At 45.3% G+C, this 20,901-nt stretch overlaps 1 protein-coding gene across 4 annotated transcripts in view; it reads left to right on the plus strand.

Moving 5' to 3' along the window:
* LOC121587520 (rho-related BTB domain-containing protein 2-like) overlaps positions 1 to 20,656 on the plus strand; it is a 103,242-nt gene extending 82,586 nt beyond the window's left edge. For all 4 annotated transcript variants that reach the window (XM_041904532.2, XM_041904531.2, XM_041904530.2 and 1 more), the window contains 3 exons: positions 16,934 to 17,173; positions 17,539 to 17,644; positions 17,917 to 20,656. In XM_041904532.2, coding sequence (XP_041760466.2) covers positions 16,934 to 17,173; positions 17,539 to 17,644; positions 17,917 to 18,095 — 525 coding nt within the window. In that variant the 3' untranslated portion in view covers positions 18,096 to 20,656. The remainder of the gene's footprint in view (positions 1 to 16,933; positions 17,174 to 17,538; positions 17,645 to 17,916) is intronic.
* Positions 20,657 to 20,901: the final 245 nt, after the last annotated feature.

Below are 20,901 nucleotides of genomic sequence, written 5' to 3' on the forward strand. Positions count from 1 at the left end.
CCTCCCTTTCCCTGCTTAGCTGGCTGGCCTTGCGGTGCATGGACAAAGCCTCCCTTGGAGTGGCACAGATGTGGCTGTGGTTGTGAGCAGTGCCATTGTGCCTGACGCAGGCAGACGGGTCCCCTTGTCACTAATGCATTACCACGTGCTGTCTGTCTGCCCCCCTGTCTGTCTGTCTGAGACACATCTGCCTGGTGAATGTCTGGCTATTTTCAGAGCCAGTCTCAATGGAGCAGAAGCGAGACACTTGATGTAGCATTTAACAGACGCTCAAACGGAGGGCAATTTTTTTTTTGCTTTGCCTTAGCAGCAAGGCCCTTGAACGACAGTTTTTCAGGCTCCGCTCTATTCAGGAGGAAAATAACTCAGAGAGGTGGCAGGGTTGAAAAGAAGAAAGAAGAAGTGAAACTTCACTAGTGAAAGGAAAACAAAACGAGAGAAAGGATGAAAAGGACACTTGTCCGAGCGAGGGTCGTGGCGGCGTGCGTGGAGAAGCGTGTGTCCTTGGGAGTCTCTGACCAAACAGTGTCCTGTACTGTGGCTCATCTTGCTTGATCATCCTCTGTTTCAAAGTGTGTTGGACTGAGACTGGATGCACCAACCTTTCCGTCTGTCTGCCGTCAGCCAACACAGTTCTTTCTTTAACACCTTTCACCTTGAGTCGTCTCGCCCTTCCCATGCCAAAAATAAACTCAATAAGACCCTCCCTGATTGGATAGTTTGGTTTGAATTTTTTTTTTTTTTTTTATTTCACCTTTATTTAACCAGGTAAGCCAGTTGAGAACAGGTTCTCATTTACAACTGCGACCTGGCCAAGATAAAGCAAAGTAGTGCAATAAAAACAACACAGAGTTACATATGGGGTAAAGAAAAAAAACATAAAGTCAGAAAATACAACAGAAAATATATATACAGTGTGTGCAAATGTAGCAAGTTATGGAGGTAAGGCAATAAATGGGCTATAGTGCAGAATAATTACAATAGTATTAACACTGGAATGCTAGATGTGCAAGAGATTATGTGCAAATAGAGATACTGGGGTGCAAAAGAGCAAATTAAATAACAATATAGGGATGAGGTAGTTGGGTGGGCTAATTTCAGATGGGCTGTGTACAGGTGCAGTGATCGGTAAGGTGCTCTGACAACTGATGCTTAAAGTTATTGGGGGAGATAAGAGTCTCCAGCTTCAGAGATTTTTGCAATTCGTTCCAGTCATTGGCAGCAGAGAACTGGAAGGAATGGCGGCCAAAGGAGGTGTTGGCTTTGGGAATGACCAGTGAGATATACCTGCTGGAGCGCAGACTACGGGTGGGTGCTGCTATGGTGACCAATGAGCTAAGATAGGGCGGGGATTTGCCTAGCAGTGATTTATAGATGGCCTGGAGCCAGTGGGTTTGACGACGAACATGTAGTGAGGACCAGCCAACAAGAGCGTACAGGTCACAGTGGTGGGTAGTGTATGGGGCTTTGGAGACAAAACGGATGGCACTGTGATAGACTACATCCAATTTGCTGAGTAGAGTGTTGGAGGCTATTTTGTAAATGACATCGCCGAAGTCAAGGATCGGTAGGATAGTCAGTTTTACGAGGGCATGTTTGGCAGCATGAGTGAAGGAGGCTTTGTTGCGAAATAGGAAGCCGATTCTAGATTTAACTTTGGATTGGAGATTCTTTATGTGAGTCTGGAAGTTGAGTTTACAGTCTAACCAGACACCTAGATATTTGTAGTTGTCCACATACTCTAGGTCAGACCCGTCGAGAGTGGTGATTCTAGTCGGGTGGGCGGGTGCTAGCAGCGTTCGATTGAAAAGCATGCATTTAGTTTTACTAGTGTTTAAGAGCAGTTGAAGGCTACTGAAGGATTGTTGTATGGCATTGAAGCTCGTTTGGAGGTTTGTTAACACAGTGTCCAATGAAGGGCCAGATGTATACAAAATGGTGTCGTCTGCGTAGAGGTGGATCTGAGAGTCACCAGCAGCAAGAGCGACATCATTGATATACACGGAGAAAAGTGTCGGCCCAAGAATTGAACCCTGTGGCACCCCCATAGAGACTGCCATAGGTCCAGACAACAGGCCCTCCGATTTGACACACTGAACTCTATCTGAGAAGTAGTTGGTGAACCAGGCGAGGCAGTCATTTGAGAAACCAAGGCTATTTAGTCTGCCAATAAGAATGCGGTGGTTGACAGAGTCGAAAGCCTTGGCCAGGTCGATGAAGACGGCTGCACAGTACTGTCTATTATCAATCGCGGTTATAATATCGTTTAGGACCTTGAGCGTGGCTGAAGTGCACCCGTGACCAGCTCGGAAACCGGATTGCATAGCGGAGAAGGTACGGTGGTATTCGAAATGGTCGATGATCTGTTTGTTAACTTGGCTTTCGAATACTTTCGAAAGGCAGGGCAGGATGGATATAGGTCTGTAGCAGTTTGGATCTAGAGTGTCACCCCCTTTGAAGAGGGGGGATGACCGCGGCAGCTTTCCAATCTCTGGGGATCTCAGACGTTATGAAAGAGAGGTTGAACAGACTAGTAATAGGGGTTGCGACAATTTCGGCGGCTAGTTTTAGGAAGAAAGGGTCCAGATTGTCTAGCCCAGCTGATTTGTAGGGGTCCAGATTTTGCAGCGCTTTCAAAACATCAACTGTCTGAATTTGTGTGAAGGAGAAGCGGGGGGGCATGGGCAAGTTGCAGCAGAGGGTGCAGAGTTGGTGGCCGGGTTAGTGGTAGCCAGATGGAAAGCATGGCCAGCTGTAGCAAAATGCTTGTTGAAATTCTCGATTATTGTAGATTTATCGGTGGTGATAGTGTTTCCTAGCCTCAGTGCAGTGGGCAGCTGGGAGGAAGTGCTCTTATTCTCCATGGACTTTACAGTGTCCCAAAACTTTTTGGAGTTAGTGCTACAGGATGCAAATTTCTGTTTGAAAAAGTTAGCCTTTGCTTTCCTGACTGCTTGTGTATATTGGTTCCTAACTTCCCTGAAAAGTTGCATATCGCGGGGGCTATTTGATGCTAATGCTGTACGCCACAGGATGTTTTTGTGCTGGTCAAGGGCAGTCAAGTCTGAGGAGAACCAGGGGCTATATCGGTTCTTAGTTCTGTATTTTTTGAATGGGGCATGTTTATTTAAGATTGAGAGGAAATTACTTTTAAGGAACAACCAGGCATCCTCTACTGACGGAATGAGATCTATATCCATCCAGGATACCTGGGCCAGGTCAATTAGGAAGGCCTCTCGCTAAAGTGTTTTAGGGAGCGTTTGACAGTGATGAGGGGTGGTCGTTTGACCGCGGACCCGATTACGGACGCAGGCAATAAGGCAGTGATCGCTGAGATCCTGGTTGAAGACAGCTGAGGTGTATTTAGAGGGTATATTAGTCAGGATGATATCTATGAGGGTACCCATGTTTAAGGATTTAGGGTTGTACCTGGTAGGTTCGTTGATAATTTGCGTGAGGTTGAGGGCATCTAGCTTGGATTGTAGGATGGCTGGGGTATTAAGCATATCCCAATTTAGGTCACCAAGCAGTACAAACTCAGAGGATAAATGGGGGGCAATCAATTCACATATGGTGTCCAGGGCACAGCTGGGGGCTGAGGGGGGTCTGTAGCAAGCGGCAACAGTGAGAGACTTATTTCTGGAAAGGTGGATTTTTAGAAGTAGAAGCTCAAACTGTTTGGGCACAGACCTGGATAGTATGATAGAGCTCTGCAGGCTATCTCTACAGTAGATTGCAACTCCACCCCCTTTGGCAGTTCTATCTAGACGGAAAATGTTATAGTTGGGGATGGAAATTTCAGAATTTTTGGTGGCCTTCCTGAGCCAGGATTCAGACACTGCTAGAACATCAGGGTTGGCAGAGTGTGCTAACGCAGTGAATAACTCAAACTTAGGAAGTAGACTTCTGATATTTATGTGCAAGAAACCAAGACTTTTGCGATTACAGAAGTCAACAAATGATAGCTCCTGGGGAGTAGGAGTGATACTGGGGGCTACAGGGCCTGGGTTAGCCTCTACATCACCAGAGGAACAGAGGAGGACTAGAATAAGGATACGGCTAAAGGCTTTAAGAACTGGTCTTCTAGTGCGTTGGGTACATAGAATAAAGGGGGGCAGATTTCCGGGTGTTATAGAAAAGATTCAGGGCATTATGAACAGACAAGGATATGGAAGGACATGAGTAAAGTGGAGGCAAACCTAAGCGTTGGGTAACACTGAAAGAGATAGTATCTCTAGAGGCATAAATTGAGTCGGTCTGTGAGTGTATGGGTGGAGGGACAAAGGGGCTAACCAAGGCAGGTTCAGCTAGGCTGGGGGTCTACAGTGATATAGTACAATTAGAAATAACCGAAACAACAATAAACTAACCATGTTTGGGCTGAGGCTAAACATAAACAGGATGTAGTACCGTAAAAAGGAACAGTCCAGCAGATATCAGCTGTATAGCTGAGTTATCACAAGGTCCGGTGGTGAAGCGCCAGTGAGCAAGAGGCCACGGCTAGCGTGTGCTACGTCCGTTTTGTTGTAGCCAGCTGGTAGCGACGGAAAAACTGATATGTTCTGGGTCGACAACGCGCAGTGCTGACTGTCCGAATATCCGGCGATCAATGTCCAGTGATTAAAACCAATCCCGCGGGGAAAAAAAATAAAAAAAAAATCAAATGTTCTGGGTGAAACACCGCCAGCTGTGGCCAATAGCAAGTAGCTAGTTCAGTAGCTAGTTCAGTTTAGTGAGTAAGCGTGTGCTAACGGGCCAGGGCTAGCAGATGGATGGAATCTTCGTGGTTACGTCGTAACCACATCAGACGATTTCGTCGGCAGACCAGTCGTGTAGGATCGGCGGGGCTCCGCGTCAATCCTAGGTGGTCCCGTCCAGTTGATAGAGAGGTAGATAGCCGGGAGATGGGCCTAGCTCAGGTTGATTAGCCAGACCACAGCGTCCGTTTTGTTGTAGCCAGCTGGTGGCGATGAATCCGGAGTTAGAGGTCCAGTGAATCAGTGAATCCGGCGGAAGAACTGATAACGCGCTGTGCAGACTGGCCGAATATCCGGTGATCAATGTCCAGTGATTAAAATTAATCCTGCGGAAAAAAATCCTATGTTCTGGGTGAAACACCGCTAGCCGTGGCTAATAGCAAGTAGCTAGTTAGCTGGCTAGCTAGTTTCAACTGGAGATTCTAGATTCTGGATAAAAGGTAAGTCAATAATAGAATCCGTTCCACATTGAGTGAGGCAGGTTGCAGGAAAGTATATTTTGTAGAAGGATGAAAAGTCTGATAGGGAAATATGTACGAAAAATACAAAAAAACTGGGTATTTACAGGCTATTTACAGACACACGACAGAAACAAGACTGCACTACTTCGCCATCTTGGATACTGCCCTTCTGATGATGAGTAAGGAGTTCATCAAAGTTAATCTGAACGGTACCCACAAAGAGTCATACAAACAATTTCAGGATAAAGACAAGGTGAGACAGCCAACAGCTATTAGTAGCTGCAGGTCAGGACAACCAACTTTAGCAGTTTGCATTAAAAGAGCAGAAACATGACAACCTAATTCAAATGAGTAAAAAAAAAAGCACTGGTTAATTTATTCATCCAGTCTGGCAAGTCCTCGAGATGAGCCAGCCTTCAGAAAATTCAACCAAACACTTGATCCCAAATGTACAACTCCTGGCACTGCTAGAGTAAACGGGTTGATTGCTTTGCAAATGGATACAGCAACTCAGGTAGTTAATGAGATTCTGAAAGAGCCATGAAAAAGAACCCTGTGTGTAGACAGATGGAGCAAGAAAGGACTGACTGTTTCGCTTATGGGCATATCAGCCAGCCTCTATCAGCCCAGCATGCACTGCTCATCCTCCTGAGCTGGCCATAGCTTTGAACGGCGGGGCAGAAATGTCTGAATCTGAGTCGGACAATGACGATTATCCTCTTAAATCCAAGTCACATTAAGATTGATTTATAATTTAAACCTAACTGGAAAATAGGGGGTAGGTTGTAGAGAGTCGAAGGACCATAAATCTAATAAGAAACCTTAGGTGCTGGCTTAAGGCCGGTAGCAACCACTACAGAATGTCCGGTCAGAACAAGGATGAGGCGGATGTCCAGGTTAAGGGGGGTTTAATGGAAGAAGATGTCCACATTCACACACACATACTATCTACAGTTATCCATTAAGGAACCATTATCTGGAATAAACCTTTTCTAAAGACATCTGGACTTGTTCTTGCCGGACAGACCTGTGGCGGCAGAACCATATCCACTGGCACCTATTGCCCGTTATTCATGGTCCTCCCGGATCAGTTCTTAGTATTCATGGTCCCCCCTTGTGCCTTATTGCTTAAGTGACCCCTAGTGGTCAGAGTGGTGCAGGGTTTTACAAATGTTATACGCTGTGTGTGTGCATGTGTGGGAAGGTGTGTGGGAGAAGATGAAGAGAAGGGGGTTGCCATGGTCCGATGGTGCAATCTGCAGTCCCAGCAGTTTTCTTTCGATCCCTCCCAAAATCGCCCTCGTAACTCCTTGGCCGTCACTTGTGGCTGTGGGAATAAGTGTGCCTTTGTTTGCTCTCCTCTGAGGAGAGAAACACACTTGGACCCTCTCCAGGTTCTGAACAAGTTTCAGGATGGAGGGGGGTCTTGGCCTACCATCAACTCTTACACTGCACTAAGGATAGAGTAATCTTCATGAATCTGGTATCTTCTTTTTCTTAACATAACTTCTCCTGGACATCTTTTCTCCAGTGCAGTGTTAATTTTGGCAGCTATTTTAGATTTAGTCTTAAAATACCTTTTAGTCTTAGTCACATTTGAGTCATTTCAGCCTTTGTTAGTTTTAGTCATTATCAGTTGACTAAAACTCTGGACAATTTTTGTCTAGTTTTAGTCACATAATAGTCAGTGCATTTGTTTCTATTAAATCATGAATATTTAGGCAGATGGCCTTGTCCAACTATCCCCTCGTATAGATTAGCTGGCAAGATTGATATTGTAGCTGATTGTAACCAATGTCAGCCATAATTAACCATATAGGCTATAAAGCCTTGGCTACAGGTTAAACAATTTACAGCTCTGATTTTCTCCCCATCATAACTGTCAAGGGGGTAAATAACAGTGGTTTCCTTGAAAAGGGGAGAATTTGAGCTTTACAAAAATTCCAGAATTATTACTGTACTCCTAATATTCAACGGATAGCATTCATTTTCCCCATAGAATAAAGCAACTGCAACTCGCATTTGCGGACCGCGGCGCGAGAGAGGCAACACAGATGAATGAATAACAGTGCAAAATAGAGCTTCTGATGTGATCAAATCAAAAATAGGCTACATGAAAGTAAGAGAGAGAGGAAACATTGTTTCTATACTGAACAAAAATATAAACACAACATGCAACAATTTCAACAATGGATGGATTATCTTGGCATAGGAGAAATGCTCACTAACAGGGATGTAAACAAATTTGTGCTAAGAATTTTAGAGAAATAAGCTTTTTGTGCGTATGGAAAATTACTGGGATTTTTTATTTCAGTTCATGAAAAATGGGACCAACACTTTACATGTTGCATTTATATTTTTGTTAAGTATAGTTGAGGTTAGTTACAAGTCAAGTGTCCTGGCTCTGCATCAGATCAAAAGATTGACGAGTGACTGAAGTGACCGCCTGGGAGCTGTGTGGGAGAGCCGGGCAGAACAGCTCAATCCAACCGTACAACTGAAAGATGTCAATTCTGCCAATGAGAGGATATTCTGCATGCATGCCTGCATGCTTAGGATTGGACAAAACCGATGAAAAGTAGCTTAATGTCAAATTATATGTCCATTGATCTCACATGGAATTCTCGTCTCATTACATTTTCGTCGACTAAAATGAGAAGGAATTTGTAATAGTTTTTTTCCAGGGCATTTTGTATTTTTATCGTCATAGTTTTAGTCAGAAAAAATAGGTTGTTGACAAGTATTTTTCGTCATGGTTATTGTTGACAAAATTAACACTGATCCAGTGTTCCTGAGAGATTCAATGTTTTCCTGAACCGAACTCTTCAAAGAACCACACAACCACATGTCTATTGCACCTCAGCCCACTCTGCCTGTATTGGTAGCTCTGATCAGCCTGAGTGCTACTGCTTCAACAACAGACAATCTTATTGGAGCAGGACACAGTGAGCAGCAAATAGTGAGGGGATATTACCTTATTTTCTGTAACTGTACTTTTTACTTGTTTTATCCGGATGTAGGGACACATTAGCTGTTCTTTTTGTGTGTACTGCTCCGTTTTGGATGTGGTTAAGTAAATGGTCGAGTCAGAGGTGTTTTCTCCTCAGTCCATCCCACAGCTCTGCTTCAAGCTCTGTCCCACAATGACATCCAGGCCATCAATGCCACGGACGACAGGCCAGTGGGGTTATTCTGGGGTGCTTTGAGGCTGTTACCCTTAGCCACAGCGCTAGCTAGCGTCAACACCCCCCTGGCAGGCTGGGGCTTTCATCTCTGGCAGGATCAAAAGGTTCTACTCAACTGGAGATGAACTGCCCTTCACCTTGCACAACCCCCTTCCCCCACGCTACTTCCTGTGACATCACTCTGACATCACTCTACTTACGTTATCCACCCACCCATGCCCTTACATTGCAGGTTGGTGTTAGAGTTGAATATTTTCCTGGTATTTTACAAATGTTCCATCCCGAGAATGAATCACTTTTCTCCCGGGTAACCCGGTATTTCCCGCCAAAACCGGAAGTGTCATTCAAAAGCATTATAAAGCATATAAATATGTCTGGATTTGATAAGAGCTTTGATCAGCATGAAAATTCTAACCTAATGCTACCTGAGCCTGATGAGCCATATATTAAATACATTTTATGACCCTACATTAACGGCATTTAATGAGCCCAAGCCCAAAAAAGACCAAATACAATACAAAGCCTAGAGTGCATTCAGTAAGTATTCAGACCCCTTGACTTTTTCCACATTTTGTTACGTTACAGCCTTATACTAAAATTGATTAAATAAATTGTTTCCTCATCAATCCACACACAATACCCCATAATGACAAAGCGAAAACAGGTTTGTAGACATTTTTGCAAATTTATAAAAAATTAAAACATAGCTTATAAGTATTCAGACACTTTGCTATGACACTCGAAATTTAGCTCAGGTGCATCCTGTTTCCATGATCATCCTTGAGATGTTTCTACAACTTGATTGGAGTCCACCTGTGGTAAATTAAATTGATTGGACATGATTTGGAAAGGCACACACCTGTCTATGTAAGGCACCTGTCTATGTTGACAGTGCATGTCAGAGCAAAAACCAAGCCATGAGGTCGAAGGAATTGTCCGTAGAGCTCCGAGACAGGATTGTGTCGAGGCACAGATCTGGAGAAGGGTACCAAAAAATTTCTGCAGCATTGAAGGTCCCCAAGAACACAGTGGCCTCCATCATTCTTAAATGGAAGAAGTTTGGAACCACCAAGACTCTTCCTAGAGCTGGCCGCCTGGCCAAACTGAGTAATCGGGGAGAAGGGCCTTGGTCAGGGAGGTCACTCTGACAGAGCTCCAGAGTTCCTCTGTGGAGATGGGAGAACCTTCCAGAAGGACAACCATCTCTGCCGCACTCCACCAATCAGGCCTTTATGGTAGAGTGGCCAGACGGAAGCCACTCCTCAGTAAAAGGCACATGACAGCCCGCTTGGAGTTTGTCAAAAGGCACCTAAAGACTCTCAGACCATGAGAAACAAGATTCTCTGGTCTGATAAAACCAAGATTTAAACTCTTTGGCCTGAATGCCAAGCGTCACATCTGGAGGAAACCTGGCACCATCCCTACGGTGAAGCATGATGGTGGCAGCATCATGCTGTGGGGATGTTGTTCAGAGGCAGGGACTGGGAGACTAGTCAGGATCGATGGAAAGATGAACGTAGCAAAGTACAGAGAGATCCTTGATGAAAACCTGCTTGAGCGCTCAGGACCTCAGACTGGGGCAACGGTTCATCTTCCAACAGGACAACGACCCTAAGCGCACAGCCAAGACAACGCAGGAGTGGCTTCGGGACAAGTCTCTGAATATCCTTGTGTGGCCCAGCCAGTGCCCGGACTTGAACCCGGTTGAACATCTCTGGAGAGACTTGAAAATAGCTGTGCAGCGACGCTCCTCATCCAACCTGACCGAGCTTGAGAGGATCTGCAGAGAAGAATGGGAGAAACTTCCCAAACACAGGTGTGCCAAGCTTGTAGCGTCATACCCAAGAAGACTCAAGGCTGTAATCGCTGCCAAAGGTGCTTCAACAAAGTACTGAGGAAAGGGTCTGAATAATTATGTAAATGTGATATTTCCGTTTTTGTATTCCGTTTGGGGTATTGTGTGTAGATTGAAAATAACAATTTAATCCATTGTAGAATAAGGCTGTAACGTAACAAAATGTGGAAAAAGGGGTCTGAATACTTTCTGAATGCACTAAATATGATATAGGCTACTGCACATTACGCACGACAGAAAAACATACAAGCCCATAGATGTAGCTAGCTCTCCTGGGTAAATACATGAAACTATCTCCAGTAGGCTAAGAGTGTGAATTGTATTACTGTATTGTATTATACTGTATTATATGGACTGGAATTACGCACGTCGTTCAAACCATGATAAAGCAGAAGAGAACATGCGATTCTGATGCAGCACATGCAGCCTACAAAGTTACAAGTTATAGGCTAGCGAATTTGATTCTAATTTTGAAATATAATAGGGGCAATTTGTATAATTAGTAGGCTGACGCATATATACCTTTCATAATGTTTCCCGTAATGTTATTAGCCTACATCCTCTTTCTCTCTCTATTGTTGCTTCTTTCCTTCAACAGTTAAATGAAATAAGTGTTGTTGTCCTTCTCTTCATCATTCTAATGACATCCTTAAATAATATAGGACTTGATTAAAAAAAAGAAAAAACATTTTGAATATTTAAAACATACAATATACTTGCAGTGAAGCCGCTCAACATTTACATCACATTAGTCATCTAACAGACTCCCATCCAGAGTGACACACAGAAGCAACCAGGGTCAACACCCTGCTCAAGGGCACGTCGACAGATCTCCCACAAGGTCAAAAACGGAGACCCGAACCAGCGATCCATCAGCCACCGGCTCAAGCTCTCAACCGCCAGGCCACCAACCCTCCAAGATCTCCCCCACAGTTCCCCAAGAGCTGCCCCTCAACCATCCGAGACCCCCTCCACAGTCCCCCCCCCCCACCCCCCCCCACCCCTGAGAATAATAAAATAATTCCATTCCCCACCCCCAAGACCCCCTCTCGCCCCCGTCCCACAATGCACCAACAACCTACAAAATGAACAAAAGAGAAAGACAAAGGAAAACAGAAAACAACAACGCAAAAAAACAAAAGACATCAAGTACAACAAAAATCATAACAGCAAGGCCAAGTGAATATGTTTGAGTGCACGTATGGCACTATTTACGTGTGTTGTGTCCGTGTATGTGCACGTGTGCATTTGAATGAGAGTGTGTGTATATGCATGTGTACAAACACCTGCACGGCATGAGCCTCAGGCAAACGGGCATGAGCTGTAACAACACTGCCCCTCAGTGTCATTCAAACGTACTTTTTGTTATATGTTTTATTTTGACGTTCTTTTTTTAAAACTTTTAACTTTGACCGTCGTTCTATCCCCCGCCCAGCAACTCCACTCCCACTTGTCTCCAATTCCACATCCCAAACCTCAGCCTCCCTCAGCCCATCCCACCTATCTCTACTGGCCACCCTCTTCGGATTTCTAAGCGCCATATATCTTTCAACTATGCTGTGATGTTTAACATATAATTTCAATCTATCTAATTCAATAGAATCCACAGATTGCGAGTGTCACGATCGTATACGGAAGAGACGGACCAAGGCGCAGCGTGATAAGCGTACATATTTATTAGTACTTAACACACGAACCAAAACAACAAACAAATGATACGTGAAGTCCTAGGTTACCAAAACAAACCTTAACGGAACAAGATCCCACAAACTAACTGGTGCCAACAGGCTGCCTAAGTATGGTCCCCAATCAGAGACAACGAGCTACAGCTGCCTCTGATTGGGAACCACCCTGGCCAACATAGATCTAAACGATCTAGAACAAAAAACATAGAAAACTAAACAATGAAAATCCACACCCTGGCTCAACATTTAAGAGTCCCCAGAGCCAGGGCGTGACAGTACCCGCCCCCAAAGACGCGGACTGCGACCGCGCCACACAAACACAAGAGGGTAGGGGCCGGGTGGGCATTCCGCCTCGGAGGCAGATCTGGCTCCGGGCGTGACCACCACCTTTTCTTCACCTCCCCGTTGCGCCCCTGGTCTGGTCCCGCTGACTGGAGCTGGACCCGACGACGGTGGACCAAACCTTACCGGCTCCGGACTGGAGCCGCTGGCCGGAGCTGGACTGGACACCGGTGGAGCGGATTGCTCTGACTCCGGAGTGGAGCACCGGTGGAACAGGCACGGGCCGTGCCGGACTGGACACACGCACCACTGGCTTGCCGCGGGGAGCAGGAACGGGCCGGACCGGGCTGGCGACGCGCACCACTGGCTTGGTGCGGGGAGCAGGAACGGGCCGGACCGGGCTGACGACACGCACCACTGGCTTGGTGCGGGGAGCAGGAACAGGCCGGACCGGGCTGGCGACGCGCACCACTGGGTTGGTGCGGGGAGCAGGAACAGGCCGGACCGGGCTGGCGACGCGCACCACTGGGTTGGTGCGGGGAGCAGGAACAGGCCGGACCGGGCTGGCGACGCGCACCACAGGCTTGGTGCGAGGGGCAAGAACAGGCCGGACCGGGCTGGCGACGCGCACCAATGGCTTGGTGCGAGGGGCAGGAACAGGCCGGACCGGGCTGGCGACGCGCACCACTGGCTTGGTGCGCGGGGCAGGAACAGGCCGGACTGGACTGGGAACACGCACCACTGGCTTGGTGCGGGGAGCAGGAACAGGCCAGGCTGGACTGGGAACACGCACCACTGGCTTGGTGCGGGGAGCCGGAACGGGCCGGGCCGGACTGTGGAGGCGGACTGGAGGTCTGGAGCGGAGAGCTGACACAACCCGTCCTGGCTGAATGCCTATTTCCACACTATGTGTGAGGCATTAGCACAGGACGTACAGGGCTGTGCACTCGTACTGGCGCTACAGCACGTGGCACTAGCGCAGGATATACGGGACCGAGGAGGCATACTGGAGGCCACGAGCGTTGAGCCGGCACACCCCGTCCTGGCTGCATGCCCATCTTAGCACGACACGTGCGTGGTGCTAGCACCGGACGTACAGGACTGTGCCGGAACACTCGCGGCACAGTACGTGGCTCCGCATAACACGGAGCCTGCCCAGTCTCACGCTTCCTAGCCTGAGTACGGGGAGTTGGCTCTGCTCTAACTCTAGGCTCCGCCAACCACCCTTTTAGCCCCCCCAAAAATTTTTATTGGGGCTGTCTCTCGGGCTTCCTCCTCGGCCGGTACCCTCTGCGTTGCCGCTGCTCCTCTCTGTAGCGCGCCTCCACAGTCTCCACCCAAGGACGGCAATCCATTCCGGCCTGAATCTCTTCCCAAGTCCAGGATCCCTTCCCGTCCAGGATCTCCTCCCAAGTCCAGGCTGTCTGTTCCTGGACACGCTGCTTGGTCCTCTTTAGGTGGGATCTTCTGTCACGATCATATACGGAAGAGACGGACCAAGGCTCAGCGTGATAAGTGTACAAATTTATTAGTACTTAACACACGAACCAAAACAACAAACAAACGATACGTGAAGTCCTAGGTTACCAAAACAAACCTTAACGGAACAAGATCCCACAAACTAACTGGTGCCAACAGGCTGCCTAAGTATGGTCCCCAATCAGAGACAACGAGCTACAGCTGCCTCTGATTGGGAACCACCCTGGCCAACATAGATCTAAACGATCTAGAACAAAAAACATAGAAAACTAAACAATGAAAATCCACACCCTGGCTCAACATTAAAGAGTCCCCAGAGCCAGGGCGTGACAGCGAGTTGAAGATAAATACTTTTACTAAGAGTATTAGTATATTAGTACTTGACTGACCCTGTCTCTCCAGATCTCCCAACAGTACTATTTCTAGGGTACATTTTAGATCAATGTTATGTATTTTCAGCCATTCCTGAACCTGAGACCAGAAACAGGCTACCTGAGGGCAATACCAAAATAAATGGTCTATTGATTCTGTGTCCTTACAACAAAATCTGCAGAGCTTCGATGATTGTATGCCCCAAATATTCAACATTTTGTTGGTGGCTAATTTTAGCTGAAAAACACAAAGTCTTGAATCTTGCGTCGTTTTATATATCAACTCATGGAATCGGTACATCAAAAATCTCTTCCCAACTATTTTGCAATCTGTATGGCACAGCTGTCAACATCCTGGTCCTCAAATGAAACTGGTATACTTTCCTATTTATGCTATTTTTATTCCTCCGCCAGTTTTGATCCTTTATATTGGGCAGACAGACCAGTTCCCTACCTCCTCCCACTGCCTCCTCCATTTTGGGGGTAATGCTGTAATCAATTGGTTGTAATCTTGGATTGAGCAGACCTTCCCATATAATTCTGATAACTCCATGAAAGACATAACTCTACCATTCAAATGTACTATATCATTTAAAAACAAAATACCCTTTTCAAACATATTTTCCATAAATACAGGTATTTTATCAACCAGCACATTTGAGTTCAGCTATAATATTTGTTGTATTATTTGTTCTATCTTTTCAGGGGGATGAAATTGAAATTGTAGCCAGCTCTGCAATGCTTGTTTGAAAAAAAGCAAAATATAATTTTCAATTAATCGGAAATGAGACATGGCAATCTGCACAAAGACAAAAAGGCAATTTTTAAACAATGGATGAGCTTTTCTTAGTAATCTACTTGAGAACCATTTAGGGTTCCAAAAAAACTTTTGAATAAGTGATTCTGTTAGAGGATGGTTTAGTGCTTTTATATGTTATAATCTCAACCCACCCAGTTCATATTCATTATATAGATAGGCACGCTTTATCTTGTCTGGTTTAGCATCCCAGATAAAGCGAAATATATTTTGCTCATATGATTTGAAAAACAAATCATCAGGAGTAGGCAGTGCCATAAGTAAGTGAGTAAACTGAGATATGACTAAGGAGTTAATCAGGGCAATTTTTCCATAAGTAGACAGGTATTTACCTCTCCATGGTTGCAGGATCTTGTCTATTTTTACAAGTTTTCTATTGAAATTCATTGTGGAGAGCGCATTTATACATATTGTGATATGAATACTAAGTATGTCTACTTCACCGTCAGCCCATTTTATAGGTAAACTGCAGGGTAATGTAAAAGTTGTATTTTTTAAAGATCCAATACGTAATATTGTACACTTATCATAACTAGGTTTTAGTCCAGAGAGTCCAGAAAAGTTATCTACATCTTCAATGAGACATTGCAGGGATCTAGCTTGCGGACTTAATATAAAACTTGAGTCATCGGCATACATGGAAACTTTTTCTAATCCTCTAATGTTGTTATTTGATCTGATTTTAATAGCTAGCATTTCAATGGCCATAACAAATTGATATGGTGACAGCTGACACCCTTGTTTAACTCATCTTGATAATTAAAAACTCTCTGAGAAGTAGCCGCTATTTACTATTTTACACCTGGGATTGCTATACATTACTTTGACCCATTCTTTAAGAGAATCACCGAAATTGAAAAAATCCAGGCATTTATAAATAAAATCCAGTCTTACTTTATCAAAGGCCTTTTCAAAATCCGCTTTAAATACCAGGCCTGGCTTATAGGACTAGAATTAGATGCAGAAGTCTTTCACTTCTCTTCACGAAGATTGAATGCTTGTGGATCTGAATAAATAACTGCTATAGACTGCCATCGTGTGTTCGCTCTTCTTTCAAACTACCCGTGAGTTCTATTGGGCTACTGTATTTAACATTCAGCGAAAAAGAGCTTGCGTCCCTTCGAATAGGCTATTGGTATAAGAAATGCTAAAACAATCATGTCCAGCATGCTATTCTAGTCTAGCTTTTCCTGCATGGGTCTACAAGAGCTAAGGAGCGTTTTTTAAGGAGAGGCCAGCGGAACACAGGTGCTTGCGTATTGCGCAAGAGACAAAGGCTATAAGTTAGAAGCTTATTATGCATAACCAATCATGAATTAGCTAAATATAAGGCTGCATTGAATTTATTACCTGAAACAGGTAGGCTAGGACATCTAAATATAGGACTATATATCAATCTATACTGAACAAAATCTAAACGCAACATGCAACAATTTCAACGATTTTATTGAGTTACAGTTCATATAAGGAAATCAGTCAATAATAGATAAATTAATTAGGCCCTAATCTATGGATTTCACATGAGCCTATCATAATTAGTTTTTCCTTACAAAAGTGCTTTATTACAGACATAAATACTCCTCAGTTTCATCAGCTGTCCGGTTGGCTGGTCTCCGACGATCCCGCAGGTAAAGAAGCTGGATGTGGAGGTCCTTGGCTGGCGTGATTACACGTGGTCTGCAATTGTGAGGCTGGTTGGACATACTGCCAAATTCTCTAAAACGACGTTGGAGGCGGCTTATGGTAGAGAAATGAACATGACATTCTCAGGCAACAGTTCTGGTGGACATTCCTGCAGTGAGCATGCCAATTGCACGCTCCCTCAAAACTAACAGGGATGTAAACAAATGTATACTCATAAACGTAGTCTCAGGCATAACAACACCCGTGCCAATTTATCCTCCAAACACCGGCTTCTCAGGCATTATCACTTAAATAACTACTGGAAGACCTGGTATTATTATTTTCTAATTCACTAAATTTTAATCTCTCTCTCTCCATCTTTTTCTCTCCCTCTCTCCCCCTCTCACCCTCACTCCAGGTGTCCATCCCTGACACCAGTAGCTCCTGTATGCGTGCAGTGTTGGAGTTCATGTACTGTGGGCTGCTTTCGCCCTGTCCTGACCTGGAGCCTATTGAGCTCATCATCCTATCCAACCGACTGTGTCTGCCACGCCTTGTTGCCCTCACAGAGCAGCATGCTGTGGATGAGCTGCTCCAGTGGGCGAAGAAGGGAGTGGAGATTGACGGACACGTGCTGGCTTACCTGGAGTTGGCTCAGGTGAGTCTTTACACGTACCATATACTCTGAATGACAGTTGTACTGATGACACTGTTACTGCAATACACATACTACACATAATACAAATACTACATGTTGTTGTTAGGAAAATACTATTTCACTGGAGAGAACATTCTAACTGATATCCAAGAAGGATCGGACCACCCTATAACTCAGGCCTATATCAGATACCCAACTGTAGAAAACGTTGTTCTACAATGACAGGTGACATTCATCTTTTAAAGTCATTTGTCCACTTCCCATTCAAGTTCATCTTTCTTATTTGTAAAGTAAGAAAGTTTGAGGTCTTTCTTTTCATTGGACCTTTTTGATGGACTGCTCACCTATTCATTCATCCCTTGCAGTTCCACAATGCCAAGCAGCTGTCTGCCTGGTGTCTCCATCACATCTGCACCAACTACAACAGCATCTGTCGCAAGTTCCCTAAAGACATGAAGGTCATGTCTCCAGGTACAGACTGCATTCCCTCTCTCTTCTCTACCTCTTTGTGTGTCTCCGAGTCCACTCTATTCTCAACAAATTGTTCAGCTCCTTTGTACCTATAGTCCCACCTCCAATCCCCAACATCGCTCCCCATCTCTCACTCGTTTCTCACGTGGCTTTTTGGTCCCTTATATTAACGATTTCTTTCTCTTTCTATATCTATGTATGTATCTCTTACTTTCTCTCCCTTTCAATTAATAATCAATTTATTCTGATCTCCCCCCTCTCTCTGCGTGTAGATAACCAGAGGCACTTTGAGAAGCAACGTTGGCCTCCAGTGTGGTTCCTGAAGGAGGAGGACCGTTACCTGCGCTCTCAGAAGGAGCGCGAGCGCGAGGAGGAGATCCTACGCAAGCAGCGCACCAAGAGAGGCTGGTGCTTCTCCAGACACCCGTCCTCCTCGCCCCACGTCTCCTGAGGCTGTCACCCCTCCATGACCCCTCCATGACCCCTCCTGCTTCTGACCTCTCACCCCAGACTTAGGAGGCCAGCTATGAGCCTACCACCCCTCCATGACGGGAGAGCCAAGTTTCCCTTCTGTACGATTGTGTGTGTGTGTGTGTGTGTGTGTGGGTGGGTATAGGCGTGGGCAGTTCTCTGTGCCCAAGGTGGCCTCACCTCGCTGGGCCTCAGTGACCAGTCCAGTGCTGCCTCCTGCCCCTGAGATCCACCCACCAGCCTGGGGGTGACGAGACTGGGTACAAAAGGGCTCTCTCTCTGCCCCTCAGTCACACAGACGCTAAAGACCATTCCACAGACCACTGCTAAGACTCCCCTATGGGGAGGTTACCTCTGACTTGACGTCTATTTAGACTGTTAGCGCACTGGACAAGACCAGCAGCCAGGGGGCACCAGCGCTGCTCCAACACACATGGAAGGATGCTTTCTTTCGCTTAGGGATTTGAAATTAGAGTAGAGCCCATCCCAGAGTTGGGTGTTTTGCCTCAGTCTCTGACCATAACCTATGCCTGTCTGACTTCTCTTCCACAGACTTTGTCCTCCATTTTGGACCGGTTTGACACCATTTTGTTTTCTCTCGGGTTTCATCCCAGTGAAGCTCCATGTTGGAGGTTTGAATCCCAAATGTTGCCCTAGACTGTTCTAGAATCAGCTGTCCAAGGGAGGGGCAGTAGAGGTGGTAGTCTGGGTTTAGGTTCCTGCTCCAGCACAGGAGGTGGTTTGTGGTTCAAGCACCCATCGTGATCCCCAAACCCCCACATAACACCAAGAGGAGAGGCCAACAGTGCTGACCAAACTGACCAAATTCCCCTCAATGACATTCAAAGTGAACACTTGATAGCAATTCTGGATCAGATGGATATTTTATATCACTGCCATGGGAGGGAGTAAGAAGCAGAACTGAACAGATTTCTTCTTGCTCCGTCTTGATTGACCACTAGGGTGCCCCTCAGCCAGCCTGCCTTAACTTCCCCATACCACAGGGGCAGCACTGCTCAGGGTTCCATCATCAACCCTTACCAGGAGCAACCAGGAGTTTTCTCCCCTGCCTGCGTATATCCTTGATTCCAGTTTCTTTTAACTTTATTTTATTCCAGTTGTATTTGAAAGTCAACTGTAGTCTTTTGTCCTCACTGAGTGTTGAAGCACAGGTATTATACCAAAAATGAAGCTGTGACATGTTCTCTCCCTCCTGGCTCCTTGCCCTCCTCTCCTCGCCTCCTCCATAACATGGCAGATACGGGGAGGAAGGGAATAAGGTATTAGGAATTAAGGAAGATAACTTTTTGATCCCTCTCTCAGCATGTTTTTATAAAGCTGCAATGTCAGGTAAAACCCAGGTGTCACTGCAGGACTTCCACTCCTTTAGCTGGAATTGAAAATGGTGCTCAGGATGTCTACATAAAGACAGTATGTCTATGACACACACATACTTGTACCTGTCTTTTCGGTCCACTCGTTCTTTTAATGTCTGCCCAGTCCGTCATCAGTGTTAATATACGGAAGTCTTTCAAATCTACACATATAGTGTTACATTCAGATGTGATGCACTAGGGTTATTTTTTTTCTTATTCAAAGGTGTCTAATAGACATTACGTTAGTGAATATATTCGTAGTATTATACATTTTTGAAGTTGAATCTTTACATTTATTTAACTACATAGTTTTCAATGCAGTATTAGACCAAAATATTTCACTTGCTTGTAATTTCTTGGGCTGCAGAGTGCAGTTCTATTTTCATTGTGAGGGAGTGTGCTGTTTCAATCGGTTGTTAACAAAGGGAATGTGTTTGCTTTTGATTGAATGTGCAGTTCTATCTTTTAGTTGAATGCTATGGAGTTGGAGTTTGGACTGCTGAGAAAATCTTAGTAACCCACTGCACCTTTAAGGTCTTCATTAATCCAAGACAAGGTGTATTACAACAGGCGTGTTGAAATAAGAAAACAATAACCAACAAAGCATTATTACTGTATTTTATTGTCTTCTTTGTGCTAGTTATTTATGCTTTGGGGCTGAATCTCTTTAGCACCTTTGTTCTATTTGTGGGTTTGAGATTTCCACCCCCGGCTTTACCCAGGTGACTGTGGGAGATAGATGGATGGCGTGAAACGTGTGGCTTGTTTTGCTTTTCTTCACGGGAGGTGTGTTCGAGTCATCAACAGCGACTGAAATAACTGTGTGATAGGATCTCACGAGACCCAAGTGCGAATCGGGCTGATTTTAACCTAAAAAAAAAAAAAACTGCAAACCTGCATATTTGGAATTGTAACACTGAAATAGTCCTAGCGCCCCTATTTCAGACTGGGATATTGGAACATGAATCTGGGGTTGACATGGGGACATAGAGATATTTGACTTCCATGACCCCTTTCAATGCCCCAAGGATTAGCTATTAGAGTTGTCTTACTAATGGTAGACAGGCCCTACAAAGCCTTCCCTCATGAAAGGTCCCCTGTAGCTCAGTTGGTAGAGCATGGCGCTTGCAACACCAGGGTTGTGGGTTCGTTTCCCACGGGGGGCCAGTATGAAAAAATGTATGCACTCACTAACTGTAAGTCGCTCTGGATAAGAGCGTCTGCTAAATCACTAAAGTGCACATCCACTATTAGGAAGCAGAGTATACTCAAAATGTACAATGTAGTATAGTGTAAGGTAGTGGTTTACAGTTGCAGACAGGTTCTGCAAAGGATAATAGCAGAGCTGATTGATTCAGTGTCTGGTAATGCTTACACACCCAGTCTCACCCACCCAGGCCAGAGAGGCTG

The sequence above is a fragment of the Coregonus clupeaformis genome, chromosome 18, assembly GCF_020615455.1.
Source record: "Coregonus clupeaformis isolate EN_2021a chromosome 18, ASM2061545v1, whole genome shotgun sequence".
Classification (NCBI taxonomy): domain Eukaryota; kingdom Metazoa; phylum Chordata; class Actinopteri; order Salmoniformes; family Salmonidae; genus Coregonus; species Coregonus clupeaformis.